Source organism: Engraulis encrasicolus, chromosome 21 (assembly GCF_034702125.1).
Source record: "Engraulis encrasicolus isolate BLACKSEA-1 chromosome 21, IST_EnEncr_1.0, whole genome shotgun sequence".
NCBI classification, from domain to species: Eukaryota; Metazoa; Chordata; class Actinopteri; order Clupeiformes; family Engraulidae; genus Engraulis; species Engraulis encrasicolus.
In genome coordinates, this window is record NC_085877.1 from 6,986,868 (window position 1) to 7,005,523 (window position 18,656).

Sequence of the window (18,656 nt, forward strand, 5' to 3'; positions counted from 1 at the left end):
TCTGCATAGGCGCCGACTTCGCGGGTGCTCCGGGGCCCGGGCACCCACGAGAATCTGTGGGCACCCACGGAAAATATGGGCACCCCATGCGCACCTATAGCCAACTTCGTGCGCTACAGTAATATGATCTGCGAGAGAAGGTCGAAATTTTACATGTTTAGCTATTGAGCGTGTCTCAAAATGAGGAAGATTGTCAGACTTATATACCCATCCTGTTTGAAATACATCACGGTGGGCAGTGAAGTCTAATCCTTTCCATAATACAGGGGCAGCAGAATCTCTACAAGCAAACAGTATAATTATAGTATTGTGTTTTAAGTGAAATCCTGACGTTCATTTTAGGCATATTTAGTTAATGTCTGTCAGAGAATGTTTCAAATAGATTGATTTGTGAAGATGCTAAACTGTGTAAAGCATGATGGGTAGACGGGTCGAGAGAATTCGAGACCTCTTCCGGCTGCCTGGGTTGGTTCCAGAACAATGATCCATCCATTCTGGCAGATTAAACATATTGCTTTATTTTCTGTTGCTTTTAATTGTTTGTCGATATAAAAATGTTAACAGTCAGGGGATAAACATGTCATCTTGTATGCCTAGAACTAATGTAAGCTATTTCACGCCGATCGTTTTTTGTCCTCTGCGTTTGCTCTTGTACACAATCAGTAACCATAGAAACACGTTTGGATTGACATTATGGCATACAGGGCTTTGCTTTTGCCCAATGGACTGTTGATGAGTCGTGCTGCCTCGTGCTGCTAAAGCAGACCTCTTCGAGATAGCAGATATTGATAAAGCTCGTTGTCTGTTAGGGTAAAAAAAAAACCTCATAGATAACTAAAATTCCGTTGAAGGCTTCATTGTCGCTCTAAATATCTGTTGGAGTCTTGACTAAAAATGCCCGGTTGGAGTTTTCAGAACAGTGCAGTGTCTATGCAGACGGTTCCGAAGTTGAAGTTGTTCTATCACAGAGTCAGACTACGCGTGAAGCTGTATAATTATGTTGCTCATTATTTCACAAGTTATGGAAGTTATCGAAGGATCTAAGCCTACTTTTCACTACAAGCTAGGACTTCTTACATACAAAGGATAGCAGTTGGAAAGTTTAGCCCACTACAAAATGGTAAGTCACTGTCATCCTGCTAATCCCATGTGTATTGTGTAGCACCGCCGTGTGCTGTTTATTTGATATTTCTCTATGCTCTATGGGTCTTTAGTGATGGTATGACCAAGTTGAGCCTTTGCATATCCATGCTTGTTGTGCGCTGTTGGATGGTTTTGCCATTGTAGGCTATATGCGGCTCTGGCTGCTAACATTGTTGGGTTTAGTTGTGACTGAGTAGCCTGGTTTGAACATAGCTAGCATGAAGTGCGTGGTATGAACGCTGTGTTGCAAGTGACTGAACGCCAGTCTGAATTCACTGTGGGCGCTCGCGTTGCTGCTGCTGTTATTGTTTTCAATTGAGTTCCTCTTTGGACGTCTGTATTAGGCTACTGCACAATGCTGCTATGCTTCATAAAAATGTATTTGAAGACATACAACTTTCACATGCATGGTTTCATTTTAGTAACTGACTGCATAGTCAGTGACTGCAGATTTAGCTTTAGTGGCATGCTCAAGGAAAATCTTGATCTTCTAGCTTCACAGCTGTGTGTAGCTTCATTTTAAACACGGTCACCTTTAGTCATAATGCCGACTAGAAATAGGCACCAGCAAACGTGATCTGGGCTTTGCGTTTAATTTATAGGCCCTTCACTGTGAAGTTGTGAAGTTATAATGAAACAACTCGAAGCTGATTTCCATTTACTTCTTTATCTATGACTTCAAACTGAGTGGCATGTATTACAGGTTCTCTTGTTACTGCGCATACACAACACTGATATGATACACAGGTGATGTGACTTATATACGGGGTGTAACACATTGATGTATGACTGCGCATAATAAAATAGATCCTTACATCACATTCACCATGTAAAGCAATTCCATTTTCAATCTCAATTCAAATATAGGCGATTTTATTGTAAAATAGCCTATTGATTTGACAACCACAACGAAAATAAATAAGCTTAGAATAGGCCTAAATGTATTATGTAGCCTGCTCATTCGAATAAAGTGACCAACTCTTGAACCGGTTAGCCTATATTGTTGGAAAGCAAGGCATGGCAAACAAACAGGACTTTCTGTGGGCCACGACCCCCAGTTGGGAACCGTGAGCACCCACGGGACAAAACAAAAGTCGGCGCCTATGCTCCTCTGCAACCTTGAGAACGGATTCAAATTCACGCACATGTGCAGCTTCAAGCAAACTGTTCCATGATGCTATGTCTTTGATCTGTGTCAGACCAACACCAGGATCCTCAACATTACTATCTGATGTATGGAGAATGCAGGAACATTTTTTTGCCTTTATTCGTGACAGGACAGTGGAGGAGAGACAGGAAATGAGTGGGGAGAAAAAGACGGGGAAGGATCTGCAAATGACCCAAGCCGGAATGGAACCCGGGTCGCCAGTGCAGTAACCCTGTGCCCCTACTGTTAGGCAGAAAAATGTGTGTGATTAAAGTTTTGAAGAGATCCAGGATTGGCTGTAGGCCTGGCCTACTTATTCAAAATGATCAATAAAGGACTTACATGAAAGCTCAGAGTCTCCCATATGAAATGTAACCAAATGAAAATAAAATAAAATGAAACCAAACATGACAAAATAGAGTATAGGCTACCATTATGTCCAATATAGATTATTAGTTATTACTGTGCTCTGCTTGATGTATACACATTTCCTCAGCCTTTGTTTACATTATGTGTAATAACTCAAAACAGCCACTCTTACAGCCTGTTGCTTGTTGAATGGATACAGCTCCAGGCTTCCCCCACAGCTCTGTTTTTTGGCTAGCCTGCAGATTGTTCAAACAGAGCGAGGTCTGCTCCGAAGTCAAACCAAGTATTCTGCATGTCTGTCCACATGCTGGTAGCCTATTACTATTACCCATGCATATTCTGGTTATCAACAGCCAGCAAATGAATTTGAAGAAAATAAATAATAATAAAAAATAGCCTACCATGCAAACATTTCAATCATGATGTCCGAATGTTAGTAGCCTACCAGGCTTTCCCCCAGCGCTTTCTTATCAAGGCGGCCGCCTTGACTAAACCCCACCCCCGCCTTGGCTACGTTCCCTAAAAAAAAAAAAAAAAAAATGCGTCCGAGGGCAAAAAAAAAAAAAAAACCCTGGCTTGGAGCCATTGAAACCCATTCAAAAGTACATTTGTTCGATGTTCGACAGAATATTTTTAATTAGACCTTAAGACACACCATGGGTCTTGTTTAAAAGCTGAGAACCTCAGCTTTCCATACCTGAAAACGGTATTTTCCTAGCATCTACCAATCCGAAGGTAGCCTACTTTAAGTGCAGAATTACTTTTCTAAAGATAGCGTTTTGTTTCCTTGGAAACGGACGCGGTTTATGTGTTACGCATACGCTATTTGACTCGGGTTTGCATTATTATGGATGAATTTCTAATCTTGACATTCTAATGGACAATCTGTGCGAGTTTCAAAATGCGTTTTTATGTAACATGGGAGTAAAATGTGTTAACAGTACGCCCGTCTGGGATTTGTTAGCTAGTTCGCTAGTTAGCTAGCAAGTAAGTAATAGCAGAAATAAACTCTCTCTGGTAATAGATATTAGAATCGATCTGTCTCAATGGCCCAAGCATAAACAAAGAAACACCAGGATTTGGATGTAATGCTATAATATCAGCAATTTGTCAAAGCAAAACATTCTGAGAACATTCACAGAACCAGTTCATTATATCCACAGCCTTGAGTGTCGGCAAATCTTTCCACTTTTGACATGATGTAGTGTAGAGACCTAGCACTTGCTAGCTAACTAGCGGGCCAGCTAGTTTAACAAATCCCAGACGGGATGTAAACACATTTACTCCCATATCACATAAAAACACATTATGAAATTCGCATAGATTGTCCATTAACATGTCAAGATTAGAAATTCATCCATAATAGTGAAGTTTTGAATGGGTTTCAATGGCTCCAAGCCCAGGTTGTCCACCAGCAGCGGTAGATCACCACCAGGGGGCAGCACTATGACGTCAGCTGCAACCCAAGAATTAGCATAAATGGGCCACCAGTAGGGCAGTTTAATTACAACAGGGCACTGGAACTCTTTTTTGAAAAACCGAGAAGGATGGCCTGCAAGGACAAGACTTGCAAAATGTGCCATAGGTAGTCATAGGTAGCCAGTCAATTTTGCACTCCATTTGGTTTCTCTTTTTCGTTAATGTAAACAACCTGCACTGCACTTTTTGTTACATTTTTCTTTTCAGCTTCTGTAAATAGTTTTGATATGGCAGGTCAATAAATACATATTTTCCAGTTCTACACAGCTTTGTTATTATTCAAACCCACCCCCCCCCCCCCAAACCCCCGAAACAGTATTCGTGCCGTGCGTGACATCAAACCCCGCCAACACCTCCCCCCGCGTGACATCGCGAGTGGCGCCCCCCCCCGCCACGCCGCCCCCCAGGGACAGACTCGAAGCCTCACCACCTTGACTAACCAATTTTCTGGGGGAAACACTGCCTACAAATTTGCAATAGGCCTACCAAGGCATCTGACCCCACCTGTTCACATCCTTCTCCAGCCTGCGCACAAGCTAAGTTCCATGCTGTATCTCAAATGGCACACTTGTGCACTTCGGGCGCTATGTTTTAGTGCATAATAACTAATACGCCATACGAACTGAAACATGAACACATTTTTGAACATGAACAAACTTGTCTCTTAGGGGGGGTTCGAATCCCACTGCTGCCATAATGTCAAGTCATATATATTCCCCAATGTCAAGTATATGAGACTTGGTAGGGTGTCAGCCTAATTAGTGACACTCAGTGATTGGATAGGCTACTCCACAGAGTTCACCAAAGCGTATCCAATCACTTGGCGTGATTACAAAGGCTGATATGGCTATCGAAGGAAGCATATAGACATTGGGACATTGGAAACTGGTCGCATTCAACCATGGTAGGCTATTACCGTAAGTAGATAAATATATCCAGGTGCTTTACAACGATAGATAGGCAACACAATACATAGCCGACTTATTAGTGGAAGAGCCTATGTACTTTCGTGGGATTTCAATGGTAATTTTTGGAGACAAGTTGAAAATGTGTTCTAGGGTCATTGAACTTTGAGAAAAAAATATGTCTCCATTTTTTCCCCCCTGATTTTGATACGCGTGAGAGGGCACACCTAGATAGACAAAACTTTTAGACAGGACTATGAAACTTCTCCAAGTTATTAGGGACATAAAACATAAGATTTTTTTGTATTGGAAGTTTTTTTAATTTTATTTATTTTTATGCATATGGCGTCAAAACTTATTAAATATGCGCATATTTTGGTTACATTTCAAAAGCTACAGTAGGCACATTGGATGGTGCCAGACTCAAACATGAGGGCTCATTGTGTTGATACAGTGAAAATAAAACTTTGGGGTTTGTGGCTATCTGATTGTGTATGCCCAGAAATCATGAAATACTGTTTTAAGTCCCCCCCAAAAAAGAAAAAACGCCATGTTTTTTTAGAAACCTTGTTTTAACTCAAGAATGAGATATCAACAAACTCCTATATAGAAAGTTGCAGTAGATGGCTAAGAAGGTTTTACCCAAGTTAGGTGTGTGTAACTGCAAGATACATTGAGATATCGCCTTTTCCGTGCAACAAAAAATCATAAAATCGCATTATGAGATAAACTTGTTTTAAAGTTTTGCATTCCAAGTCAGGTTATGAATGACATACCCACAAACCCTTTGATACACAGTAGCAGGGGGTAGATATGAATATGTCTACCAAGTTTGGTATATCTGGGTACTAGAGAATTGGGTATTCCATGGATTGATGTTCAGAATGCCTGTGTGCATATTTAACGAACTAGGGCCTAATTTGCATAATAAATAAACAAATTAATACAATTCTGAAAACTTCCAATAGAAATGTTGTTAGGTTATATCACTGCATATCACTGTATAAACATATTTTAAATATGAAAAGAGTACTGTGTGAGTGTGTGTATGTGTGTAAGTATGTGTGAGATGTGGGGATTGACAGTGCTGTGTGAGCGCGTGCGTGTGTTTGTGTGTGTGTATGTGTGAGAGTGTAATATGTGGTGGTGGTCAGTGTTGGCAGAGAGGGGGAGGGGAGGGAGTTCAGCATCCTTATGGCCTGGTGTATAAAACCTGTGTGTGAGTCTGGTGATTCTGGACCGTAGGCTTCTGTACCTCTTCCCAGAGGGCAGGAGGCTGATCAGGTTCTGTGCTGGCTGGGTTGCATCGCTCCCGATTGTGAGGGCTTTGCGGGTAAGGCAGGTAGTGTAGATGTCTTGCAGGAAGGGGAGGGGTGCATTGATGACCTTCCCAGCTGAATTCCCTATACACCGCAGGGCTTTCCTGTTGTAGTCAGTGCAGCTTCCACCCCATACAGTGATGCAGCTGGTAAGGATGTCACGCATGAATTCACAACAAAAGTCAGGCTTGGTAACTTAGGCAGTCTTCAAAGGTAGAATAATCTTCACAAGCACAGTCCAGTATTCAGAGTTTACATGTAGTCCATGATCCAAGTACACAAAAGAGGCGGTGTGACAATGATTTTCAAGAATGGGGTAGTAGAACATAAAGTGACAAGGCAGACACAGTACCATAACCAAGTGTGCAGTTCCAGGAGGCAGTTCACAGAGAGAGTCCAAAAGATAGTTCAGATTGACCAAAGTTGAGTTGCAAGGCAAGGACAAAGGCACAGAGGATTCAGCCCACATGAGCACATGCATGAACAGTGACAAACAATTCTCAACACATTTTAAAGATGGCATCACTTCTTCTGGGTTGAGCGTGTCGCTTGTTGACTCCTCTGTGCCCTCTGTTGGTCAGGAGGGCGTGTGTCCAGCGGGATTGTGACAAGAGGCGTTGCTGGGCTTTCTTGGCCCGTGATGCTGTGTTGGTGGTCCAGGAGAGATCTTCGCTGATGTGTACCAATTTTGTGCTGCTCACTCTCTGCACAGCAGCACCATCGATGGTTAGTAGCACGTGTTGTCTGTGGCCTCTCTGGAAATTGACCATGATCTCCTCCTTAGTCTTGCTGACGTTCAGTAGGAGATTGTTGTCGCTGCACCATCTGGCCAGGTTGTCCACCTCTGTCCTGTAGTGCAGTATTTCTCAAATGGTGGGTCGCGACCCAAAAGTGGGTCGCGGAGGGGTCATGGGTGGGTCGCGGAGCCTTGGTGTAAAAAAAACGTAATTCTAAAAAAAAAAAAAAATTCTACTTTTCCTGCAACAATGTACAACTTTTATTTTGGTAGGCTAGTGAACTCTGTCATTTGTTGTCATACATACAATCTGAATGTTTATGCCAGATAGATAGCGTGCAACCAGTCATCCGAGTCTTGGTTACATTTTGAGAATTGTTGAATTGACTTGAACGCTAAAAAAAATTGGGTCGCGACCGAATGAGAGCGGAAAATGGTGGGTCCCAAGACTGTTCCAGTTGAGAACCACTGCTGTAGTGTGTCTCTTCTCGTTGGGAGATGTATCGTCTGCAAACTTCACTAGGTGGTTGGTATTGTGTGGGTTGTTTTGCAGTCCTGTGTTATCAGGGTGAAGAGCAGAGGGCTGAGCACACACCCTTGTGGACCTCATGTGCAATGGTGTCCGAGGTGTTGTTGCCAGCACACACTGCTTGTGGACTCTGGCATAGGAAGTTCAGCAGCCAGTTGCAGAGGGAGGTGCTGGGGCCCAGTTTGTCCAGTTTGCATCAGCTGTTAGGGGTACTATGGTATTGAATGCTGAGCTAAAGTCAATGAACAGCATAGGTCTCACATACAGTAGGTCTATGGGTCTTTTTTTCCCAGGTGAGGGCTGGTTGTAGAGCTGAGATAATTTTGATTAGCAATGAACTGTTGATCTCGCTGCATATCACTGTATAAACATATTTTAAATATGAAAAGAGTACTGTGTGTGTGTGTGTGTGTGTGTGTGTGTGTGTGTGTGTGTGTGTGTGTGTGTGTGCATCTGTATGCGAACTGGTATGGGTCTAGGGTGGGTGGAAGGGTAGACTTGATGTGTGCCATGACCAGCCATTTGAAGCCATTCAGGGTGTGTGTGGTTATACTATCGCTATGGTATGAGTGCATGTGTCAGAGAAAGTATTTCAATTCATATGTAGTATGTTTTTTTACTGCTGTGTGTGTGTGTGTGTGTGGGTGATTTTTTGTCAATGTCTTGGTTATGTTTAGCAACTGCACATTTGAGATTGGTCAAACGCCATTTCAAACTTCTGTGCTAACTCTGTTACATAGATTTTTGACATTAAAGTATACTTAACTTGACTTGAATTGACTCTTGTGGCTGTATTGTGCTCATCAAGACTGTCATGAGCTATATGCATATACAAGTCACTTACAATAATGACAGACATGTGTACATCTACAGTACACGATTGCATGCATCCCCCCCTTTTCCCCTATTCATTCAGGGTTTTCTAACAATCAGGGTTTTGTGAGTATTCTAACAGTGTAATGTAATCCTCTAAAGTGTAACCTTTCCAAAGATATATCACTTTTTGGTCTGTGATGTTGCATTTATAAGTAGTGGCATGTTTTCCATTAGCAAACCAATATGTCTCCAAAAGTGTCCATTTGGAGACTCCAAATGGTACTTTGCAAAAACGCCTAGGCATACCCACATATAAAATGGTGTAGAGAGCACACATTTTGAGATATTGTAATGAAATTTGAAATGAAAGTTCTTTGTTTCATTCTGTCTGTAACCCCTTTCCTCACAGTAAAGGGTCTGTTTAATAGATATACATTTTATTTTTTTAGGCGAGGGACAACAATTATCAAAAATTACAATAATTTCTTAATCTACAGATTTCACCAGAACAATTTCCAGTGAATCTGACTATGAAAGAACTAGAGAATGTCTGCTTTACAAAAGTGGTGTTATTTTGTCAATGGGGTACTGGGCTGGGGTACAGTTACAATTTCAATTATGATTGCTTTTTCATGCGTTTTTCAGGCAAATCACCAGGAATGTTAAAGGGTTAAAGGCACTAAAAGTCAAAAGAAAAAATGGAGACATGTTTTTTTCATTCCTGCTTAGACCCTATAGAATGAAGATATAAATGTCTCCAAAAATTAGCATCCAAATCCAACGGGACCCCAAATCAGATACATAGGCTCTCACACTATATTTAGAGAACATTGTAGAAGTTGAGACCAAACACCTGGATTTATGTCAGTGTTGCCTTTGCCTTACTTTTTGAACCTAGTTGCCATCCGTAAATAGTACCCACGTGACACAATAAACACGGAAGCACGCAAGCAGCAGAGAGGTCCGTGAAGTGAACGATTGTGTTAGGAGATGGTGGATGCCAAGAGAAAGTGTATTTCGTTTTCAATACGCGTTGACACTCAACAGATGCAACGTGGGTGCATGTATGAAGGTCGGTTTATTCATTCTAGACTATTATTATTTGCTGTATGGTAGTCTATTTAGTTGATTCTGTCCAATCACATGGCTGGCTGTTATGGGTTGTTGGGCACCGACAAGCTATCGCAGCAACATTTCGCAATCTCCTAAAGCATAATGAAAAGTATCCTGTTGTCCGAAGTATCCCAACAGCAATGAAGCCCCCACGCCGACCCAACAGATCCACGAAGTCTGCCGCTGCCTATTTGAGACGGGGAACGGACACCGCGGATACTTCAACGCCAACTCCAGCTGCCTCTTCAAAGGGACAAATATGGAATCGCCAAGAACTGAAGCAGGTTCTAAAAGGACTCCGAAAGCAAATGAAGAAGACTACTAGTGATGACATCGATCTGGAGGAACTTCAGAGGGATCATGCACCTCACCGCTCAGTGCAGCAGGTAAACTAGATATGGCGGCTAAGTGAGGGCATAGACTGTGTAACAGGTGTATAATCACAACACAACTCAACACACTTAATGAAATAGGACTAGGCTGCACAGTCTATACTAGACATGACGTGAATGGCATTTGGATGCTGTGTGTCTTCAATCTTCAGCACTGTCATAGTAACACCAAGGCATGGAGTGAAGTTAACAAGGTGGTAGTCAACATAGTAAGGGTTGGTTGCACAAAACACCTTAAGTTTTCTCCCTTAAGTGTGACCCTTAAGGGCTCATTTTCCCTTAGCTAAGGGATCTACTTAAGGGGGTTGCACAGAATGCCTTAAGTCCTTCCCTTAGGTAAGGGAAAGCCCTAAGGGATTTACTACAGTAAAGAGGAGTTTACAACGGTAGAATTCTATTGTTTCCAAGGAAACTTTTTAAGTCATTCTTGAATATTCTTCTCAAAACATCGTTAACCATTCTGTAGCTATTTATCTATAGGCCTAAACATGGACAATGGTAAGGCTAGAAAGCCAAACTGGTCAGAGGAAGAGAAAGTGGTATTATTAGAGGAATTTAACAAAAGAAAAAACATAATAAAAAGCAAATTCAACCCTCAAATAACGGCCGCGAAGAAGCAGCAACAATGGGAAGAGACCACCGCGACCATAGGCTAAACTCGAGAAATATGGTGAAGAGGACAGTGGGGGAGGTCGATTTTTTTTTTTTTTTAAACCTTGCGGTCCAAGCGAGGAAGGAACAACACCATATGTCCATGGCTTAATTGTCGAACCAGATGTCTGGTTATGGAATACTGTGCTCCAACAGTTGTGTGCGTGCATAGGCTATGTGTTTGAGTGGTTCAAAGTGTGATTGTGTGCTCTGATCGTCGCATTGTTGCGGTTGAAATGACATCTTCTTGCATGCATAGCCTACATGATAGTCAGCCTGCCAAGACCCTAAAATAAATGTTTGATGGCATTTTCTGTTAAAAGTTGGCAACCATGCCAGAAGTTATCAGCATGGGCTAAGGTTTCAGAATCACCTGGTTGCCAACATGGAACTTGACCTTTAAGGTCAAATATGAAGGTCAAAAGGTCAACCACGGTCAAACAACAGTGTTATTTAGTTAAAAAATGTTAAAATGATGTTAAAAGTGGGCAACCATGTCAGAAGTCATCAGCATGGACTAGAGATTCAGAATCAACTTGTTGCCAACACGGAACTTGACCTTTAGGGTCAAATGTGAAGGTCAAAAGGTCAAAAACAATGTATTTTCTGGTTAGTCTATTTTGGGAACTGTATATTCATGGAATTCTTTTTCAAATGTCAGCAACCATGCTAGATGTTATCAGCATGGACTAAGGTTTCAGAATCACCTGGTTGCCAACATGGAACTTGACTTTTAAGGTCAAATTTGAATGTCAAAAACAATGCATTTTCTAGTTTGCCTTCATATCCATGGAATTCTTTTTCAAAAGTTGACAATCATGCTAGAAGTTATCAATATGGACAAAGATGGTCCATGGTTACCAGCATAGAACTTGACCTTTTAAGGTCAAATTTGAAGGTCAAAAGGTCAACCGAGGTTAAAAAAAAATGTTTTGGGGTTTTTGAGAAATGCTTTCATAAAATACATGTTGTTTGCATGATGTATTAAATAATTAGTACCTGGAGGAGATAATTCTTATTATGTAAATCATTTTAGGTGAGTGAAAGTAATAATATTAAAGAAAATGAAACACTGTTTTGATGAGGTTTCTCCCGAAGCGGACAGCACTGTCAAAAGCTGCATTTGGGGTTTTCTGACAGTGGACTGTGGAAGTGGTTGCGAGAGTCACCCTTCACCTACTAATGACTCAAATAAGTATCAGATGACTCTGAACAGCGATTAATGAACCTTTTAATCCTACTCAGAACCCCTTTAAACACAAGTCTTCAGTGAACAACAAAAACAAGGAAATTTGCCTTTCTGTTGCAATACTTTAGGGGACTGTATATTTAGAAGTCATATAGTCTTTATTATTAGGGTATGAATGAAAGTGATTATTGCAAATGGTCAATAACAAGAATGTAATTCATCATATTGTTTCTTTACTTCAATAATAATTAAAACGATCATTAAAATTCAAATGTGATGTCAGTACATACTGAATATTTATGTATTTGAAGGAGCTATTGTTGCTGTTATTACAAAAAGGTTGTGTCATCCAGATCATGTTCTATCCCTACGGCGTTTAAACATTCTATCACATGCAGGTATACAGGGCTGTCCATTCCTCAGGCAACTGCAAGCATGTATTGGCCACTTGGTTCTACAACCACAAATTATCGGTCCTAAGCTACTATGTGGAACTGGAGGTTTCCTTTGCCACACAGCCATCAAGTGTTGGTCTACAACTTTCCAACCACCTGCCTCCTCAGTGTCTTTGTTAATATGCACTTTGTCAGACTGCAGCCATACATTTGCCTGCTGATTTGCTTGTGCAAGATGCAATCCATATGCATCACTTGGTGGTAACATATCAATTGCCTTTTTGTCTTTCCGGAAAAAAGTCATGTCCAGACCGATCAATACCCAAAGATAAGCATGTTGCTTTGGACAGGTGACACAAAAACTCAAGCCTGGGAAATTGCAACAGAACATTCTACAGTAGTTATGAGAACATCAAGAAAAGTGTGCAATACTTGATCTACTCTTACTGTAGGTTTAATTTCCTAACCATGATATGGCATAGCAAATCAGCAAGTATCCTTCATTGCTATAACCATTTGAAACACATTAGAAACAACATAAGTCATTATTTTTTCTATGGAAAGCCTGTGAATTGATGGGGCAAAGCAAATTCACTGGTGAGCCAAGGCATATCCCATTTCATACCAGCAGCTTAATGTGCTTCACAAAGAAGAATAAAGTAATTTAGATGACCAGAGTGAAAATACAAGTTTAAGTTAATTTTATGCTAATGAGCTATGATGAATGTCTAAGGATGACAGGCCAGAGTCCCACCATGATAAGCCAAATCAAATCATATCAAATTATAGGCCTGCTAATTATTCAATATATAGTACCATGCAAAAAACCTTGTATTTTATGAAAGCACATCACCAAAAAACTGATTTTTTTATTGACCTCGGTTGACCTTTTGACCTTCAAATTTGACCTTAAAGGTCAAGTTCTGCACGGTAACCAGGTGATTCTGAAACTTTAGTCCATGCTGATAACTTCTAGCATGGTTGCCAACTTTTGAAAACAAGAATTCCATGAATATAAAGATCATCAAAAAAGGCAAACCAGAAAATACATTGTTTTTGACCTTCAGATTTGACCTTAAAGGTCAAGTTCCATGTTGGCAACCAGGTGATTCTGAAACCTTAGTCCATGCTGATAAGTTCTAGCATAGTTACCAACTTTTGAAAAAGACTTCCATGAACACAGTCCTCCAAAAAGTCTAACCTTAAAATACATAGGTTTTGACCTTTTGACCTTCAAATTTGACCCTAAAGGTCAAGCTCTGTGTTGGCAACAAGTTAATTCTGAATCCTTAGTCCATGCTGATGACTTCTGGCATGGTTGCCAACTTTTGAAAAAGAATTCCATGTATATACAGTTCCCAAAAAAGACTAGCAAGAAAATTCCCTGTTTTTGACCTTTTGGCCTTCAAATTTGACCCTAAAGGTCAAGTTCAGTGTTGGCAAGAAGTTGATTCTGAATCCTTAATCCATGCTGATGACTTCTGACATGGTTTCCCTCTTTTAACAACTTTGTAACAATTTTTAACTAAATAACACTGTTATTTGACCTTTTGACGTTCAGATTTGACCTTAAAGGTCAATTTCCATGTTGGCAACCAGGTGATTCTGAAACCTTAGCCCATGCTGATAACTTCTGGCATGGTTGCCAACTTTTAACAAAAAATGCCATCAAAAGTTTATTTAAGCACCTTAGCTGCTGATGGCAGGCTGACTATGAGCCGTGTGCTTGGGATATCGCAGGCAGCACCTGAGCATAGCGTTGTTCGCAACATGTGCCCCGCCCGCCTCTCTTCACCGAGCCACTCCGTGCTCCGCGACCTCCCTCTTTACAAATTAAGGACCGCTCCAAACGTTCTCCTCTCTTCTCTTAGCAGACGTGGGCTCTACTCCCCATGCATTATTTTGTATTTGTGATAGGCCTATCATTACATTTATCTTTAGTTTCTTCCGCGTTGTTTTGGAAGTGTCAAGCGGTAATGCGAATTATAAGAATTATAATAATAGGCTATGGCGCAAGCACTGGGGAAGTGCCGTGTGTCTCACCTGCATTTTCGAGCTCCTAAAACAACTCCCAAACAACTCCAGTGTCATAATTAACACAGCGAGGATCATTGATCATTGTCATCTTCATGCATGTTAGCAAAATAAATGTGGGGTTTGAGGGCAATAAAAACATTTGGTGATGGTGGGACAATGGACGAGACTGTGAGGGAGGAAATTAATGAATGGGCTACCCCGCGGCCATAACTTCATCCGAGAATCTTCACAATGAGGAAACACTGAATATACGCACATATTCGAGAAAAAATAGACGTTTTGTTATGAGGACTTGATGTTATAGGTCTAATGAAGTGCCACCCAAAAATGTTCTGGCCCATCCAAAGCTGATTTTCTGGCGCCGTGCCTGGCGCAATCATCAGCTGCAAGACGGCAGGGAGAGCACAACTCCTGTAGCATGGTCCAATTCGAGACGGTCGGATAATTCATATATGGATTGTCTATCAAATCTAGGCCTATAATTAATAATTAACGGTTCGTCGGTAAGCGTGCCTATCCATTGGGTTCTCCCGGTCGCGGAAAACTCTTATTTGAATCCGTTGATCACGTTGCTGAATGTGCATAAACTCAGCCATGTCTGACTTAAGGCGACGATATCGGTCCCTCAGATATTTTCCCTTAACTTGGTTGTTAAGGTCTTTTGTGCAACGAACTTTAAGGGATTTCTTAACTTTAAGGGAAACTCTTAAATATTTAAGGGGAAACCCTTAAGGAAAACTTAAGGGGAAATTTTAAGGGTGTTTGTGCAACTGACTTTCACTTAGGGGACCCTTAACTCAGACTTTAAGGGAAATACTTAACTTAAGGTGTTTTGTGCAACCGGGCCTCATGCAGTTGGACCTCAGATCAGATGTGAGACCTACTGCAAGACGCCTCCTGTAATCCTGCAAATACTACTACATTGAGATGTGATGGATGTGAGAGAAACTGAAGTACACTCATCTCACTCCAAAGTCTGGAGAAGAAATCTGTGACAACATTGTGTGCATCAGAGCTGGGATTATAATTTCACTGCATGCCCTGCCATGTTGTTTCAGATTGATTCAATGCTGGGGACCTTAAAGCGAACCATTACGAAGAGAGCGTTCAACCAGGCGAGGTATCAGGTGATGAAGGATCGCCACCACAGGGCTCCCATCCAGGCTTGGGCCGAGCTGATGGAGAGGATGGCGGGAGGCCACGAGGAGGCCATCTCAGCAGCATTCTCAAGGGTATGATGACGACCTGTCATCTAGGATGTCACAGTTACTGTAGTGTTCAATAGAGTTGACTTTGTTAAACCCCACTAGGAGCTGATTTAAAAAAACCCCCCCCCCAATTCTCAATTTGTGTAGGAATTTCACTTGTTTTGTTAAGTTGTGTATGTCACAACTTAATGGGGTGTGACTCGCATGGATTTTAATAAAACTTACTGTGCTTTTTTAGTGGCAAGGTAGAACCTATACATTCATCGTTGATTGTGACTTAAATTGACTGACAGACATAAAGAGATGGTTTTCTGATTTCACATGAAAGGACCGCTCAGTATCATTGAGCTGCACACGACTAGAAATACATTGAGTAATAACATTGGGTCAAGTGCAATCTCTGAAAAAGATGTGGTGATCTCTGTATCTGAGCATGTGTGCATGATGTGTGCTTTGTTGTAGATGCTGGTAATAGCTGGCACAGAACCCCGGAGTCTGCGCTGCTCGGTCCCTCCACGCCCCTTGGACAGCCCATCAACAGCCCTCAGTACAGCACCTTCTCAAACACAACCTCCTTCTCGCACAGCAGCTGTTTCAAATCGCACGGTGTCTCGTCCTGACGTCATCTCCAGACCTTCTCCAAGTTCTCATGTCCCTACAGTGCCGATGGTCCCAGTATCCTCCTCAACATTACCAGGTGCAACCCCTTTCCTCTCCACTGCACTACCACTTACCCAAATGCAAAGAGTGATTATGCCCTTGCAATCCGCTGTTACCCAGAATTGTTCAGGATCAAACCCTGCACCACAGCATCCCTCTCATACAGCAACTGTGTCGAATTTCACCACCGGGCCTCTTCCCACTTCTCATGCCCCTACAGTGGTGATGGTACCAGTTGCCTCATCAACATTACCAGGTGCAACCCCATTACCGTCTACTGCACTACAGCTTACATCTGCTATACACACTGCACCTCCTCCCGAAACACAACCTTCTTCTCAAGCAGCAGCTGTGTCAAATGCCACCACTTCTGGGCCTGACAAAGGCACCGTCATCTCCAGACCTCCAAGCTACCAGATCCCTACAGTGGTAATGGGCCCAGTAGCCTCAGGAGCATTACCAGGTGCACCCCCACTCCTGTTCACTTTACCAAAGCTTACACCAGCCCCAGGAGTGATTATAGCACCACAATCAGCTGGTACACAACCACAACTTTCTTCTACAGCACCTGCGTCAAATCCTAGTGTTGCAATGGTCCCAGTTGCCTCCTCAACATTACCGGGTGCAATCGCTTCCCTGCCCGCTGCACTACAGATTCACCCAGTACCAGGTGGACTGCTTGTGCCTCCCCAACTGGCTGGAACCCACAGTGCTTCAGGACCTCCACATGTGGTCTATTCTTCAGTCCTACGCAGCCAAGTTCTCAACCCTGGAAGCACTGCTGAGTATGACACTGCTGAGTATGACACGGGTAACACTGTTGACTTTGAAAGGATTTATTCATATCTCAGCGCAGTCTCCAAGGGCGTCAGCGACTGTGAGGGCCATCTCACAGCAATGGGTGAGTATGGCATTTCCTGGAATATGTTAGTTACTCTGCTTATGCTGAATTAAGAAAAGCCAGATGTTTGGTCAAAGAAATTAGTTTGATAATTGCCAGAAATCTGATCAATACTGAAATATTCACCTCTTAATTTAGGTAGAAACCAAGATGGAGTCAGTTTTTATTTAAATTGACTTCAAATTTAAGTCTGCAGACCTTATTGGACATAGGTGACCGAGACCCTATACTCTTTCTGTAGCTAACGTACGATAAGTAAGTACGATATTTATCTCGCATACTTCTCGGAAGCTCAAACAGTCCCATCAGACTCATCATCGTTTGGGTAAAAGCCCATGCTTGGATTGCAGATCTGTCCTTCTAATGCCAGTATGGTTAATAGAACCTTGCTAAACCTCATAACCTAACATAAAGGACATGGCAAGACAGGCAGATTTTCAGATATACACATATTATACATGTTTCATGCTTACACTATTTTTTACTTGAATTACTTTGTTTCAAAAAGTAATTATTTAATCATGATGCCCTTTTTTGTGTTGATGTCCCTTGTGTGTGTCCATAGAGTGTGCGGTGGTGTTGGATCTCATCATGTGTCTGCCCGAAGAGCTCCCTCTGCTGGACTGTGAGGGTTTGCGCGATCACTTTCTGGAAATGTACTCACGACTCTACACTCCTGCAAAAACGCAAAAAAACAAGCAAGCCACACCGCAGACTGACCCAGCCACATCGGCAACTGGCCAAGAAGCACCGCAGACTGAACCAGTCACATCGGCAACTGGCCAAGAAGCACCGCAGACTGAACCAGTCACATCGGCAACTGGCCAAGCCGCATCACAGACTGAGCAAAGCGCTAAACCAACAGAACCATCAAGTGCTGGGACGGATAAGTCTCCTCCAGAACCGGAGGCCCCCAGAGTTAAAGAAACCTGGGAGAGTATTGGTGTTTTGCCTCTTAATCCTTTAATGGTCCCACTCTCTCTGTTGGGACGAAAAGAGAAACGTTAATGAGGAGAAAGTACTCAATTCAGTGAGTTGAAAAGCCTTGTTTTATAGCAGCAGTATTCTTCGTGTTATCAAATACATTGTTCTGTTATCCATAATGCACTTATGTTGACACTCTCTGTTACAGTTAAATATGTTAATATGTCTGTTTAATTTTAAGTGTTATATTACTTATATTAAGTGAACAATGCGCAAAGTAATCCTGTCCTCTTGAAAAAGGTTTTGCACTGTAGTGTATCAAAATGCAAATGCAATGTTCAATTGCTGTTATAACTTCAATAAAAAGCACTGATTATTATAAAACGTTTAGTCTTTTCAACCAACATGATTTAGTCCTTCAACTGTAAGGATAATTAAAACATTAGACGCTCCAGCCACTATGAATGAATATTATGCTTGAACATCTGGAACAAAAAAAGAGACCACTTGTAGAAACAGACATCATGGCATTTCTTTGTCATGACAGAAATTCACACCAGACATCTCAATAATATTTCTGATCTGAAACAGTTTTGTGAAAAAGAATTTAAAAATCCTGATGACTACATGGACTACAGGAAACATTTGCTTGAGGTTATTGATGTTAAAGGAGGGTCAACTAGTTATTAAATCCAAGGATATTTTTTTATTATTAAATCCAAGGTTCACATACCTTTCCACCT

General features: G+C 41.7%; 1 protein-coding gene across 2 annotated transcripts; it reads left to right on the forward strand.

Moving 5' to 3' along the window:
- Positions 1–9,405: 9,405 nt before the first annotated feature.
- Positions 9,406–18,576, forward strand: LOC134437858 (snRNA-activating protein complex subunit 2-like). Of its 2 annotated transcripts, XM_063187411.1 has the most exons (5): positions 9,406–9,515; positions 9,684–9,942; positions 15,279–15,452; positions 15,891–16,989; positions 17,555–18,576. In XM_063187411.1, exons 2-5 carry the CDS (start codon positions 9,697–9,699, stop codon positions 17,995–17,997), a joined length of 1,962 nt encoding a protein of 653 aa, XP_063043481.1. In that variant the 5' UTR covers positions 9,406–9,515; positions 9,684–9,696; the 3' UTR covers positions 17,998–18,576. The 2 variants fall into 2 exon arrangements, with proteins under 2 accessions (XP_063043481.1, XP_063043480.1); XM_063187410.1 differs by having other exon boundaries at positions 9,406–9,942.
- The last annotated feature ends 80 nt before the right edge of the window (positions 18,577–18,656 follow it).

Bases quoted from the DNA above. Each gene is read 5' to 3' on its own strand.
- LOC134437858 (XM_063187410.1), top strand. From the start codon at position 9,553: ATGGTAGTCTATTTAGTTGATTCTGTCCAATCACATGGCTGGCTGTTA. The intron at 9,943-15,278 runs GTAAACTAGATA...ATGTTGTTTCAG, and splicing joins CTCACCGCTCAGTGCAGCAG to ATTGATTCAATGCTGGGGAC. The intron at 15,453-15,890 runs GTATGATGACGA...GCTTTGTTGTAG, and splicing joins TCTCAGCAGCATTCTCAAGG to ATGCTGGTAATAGCTGGCAC.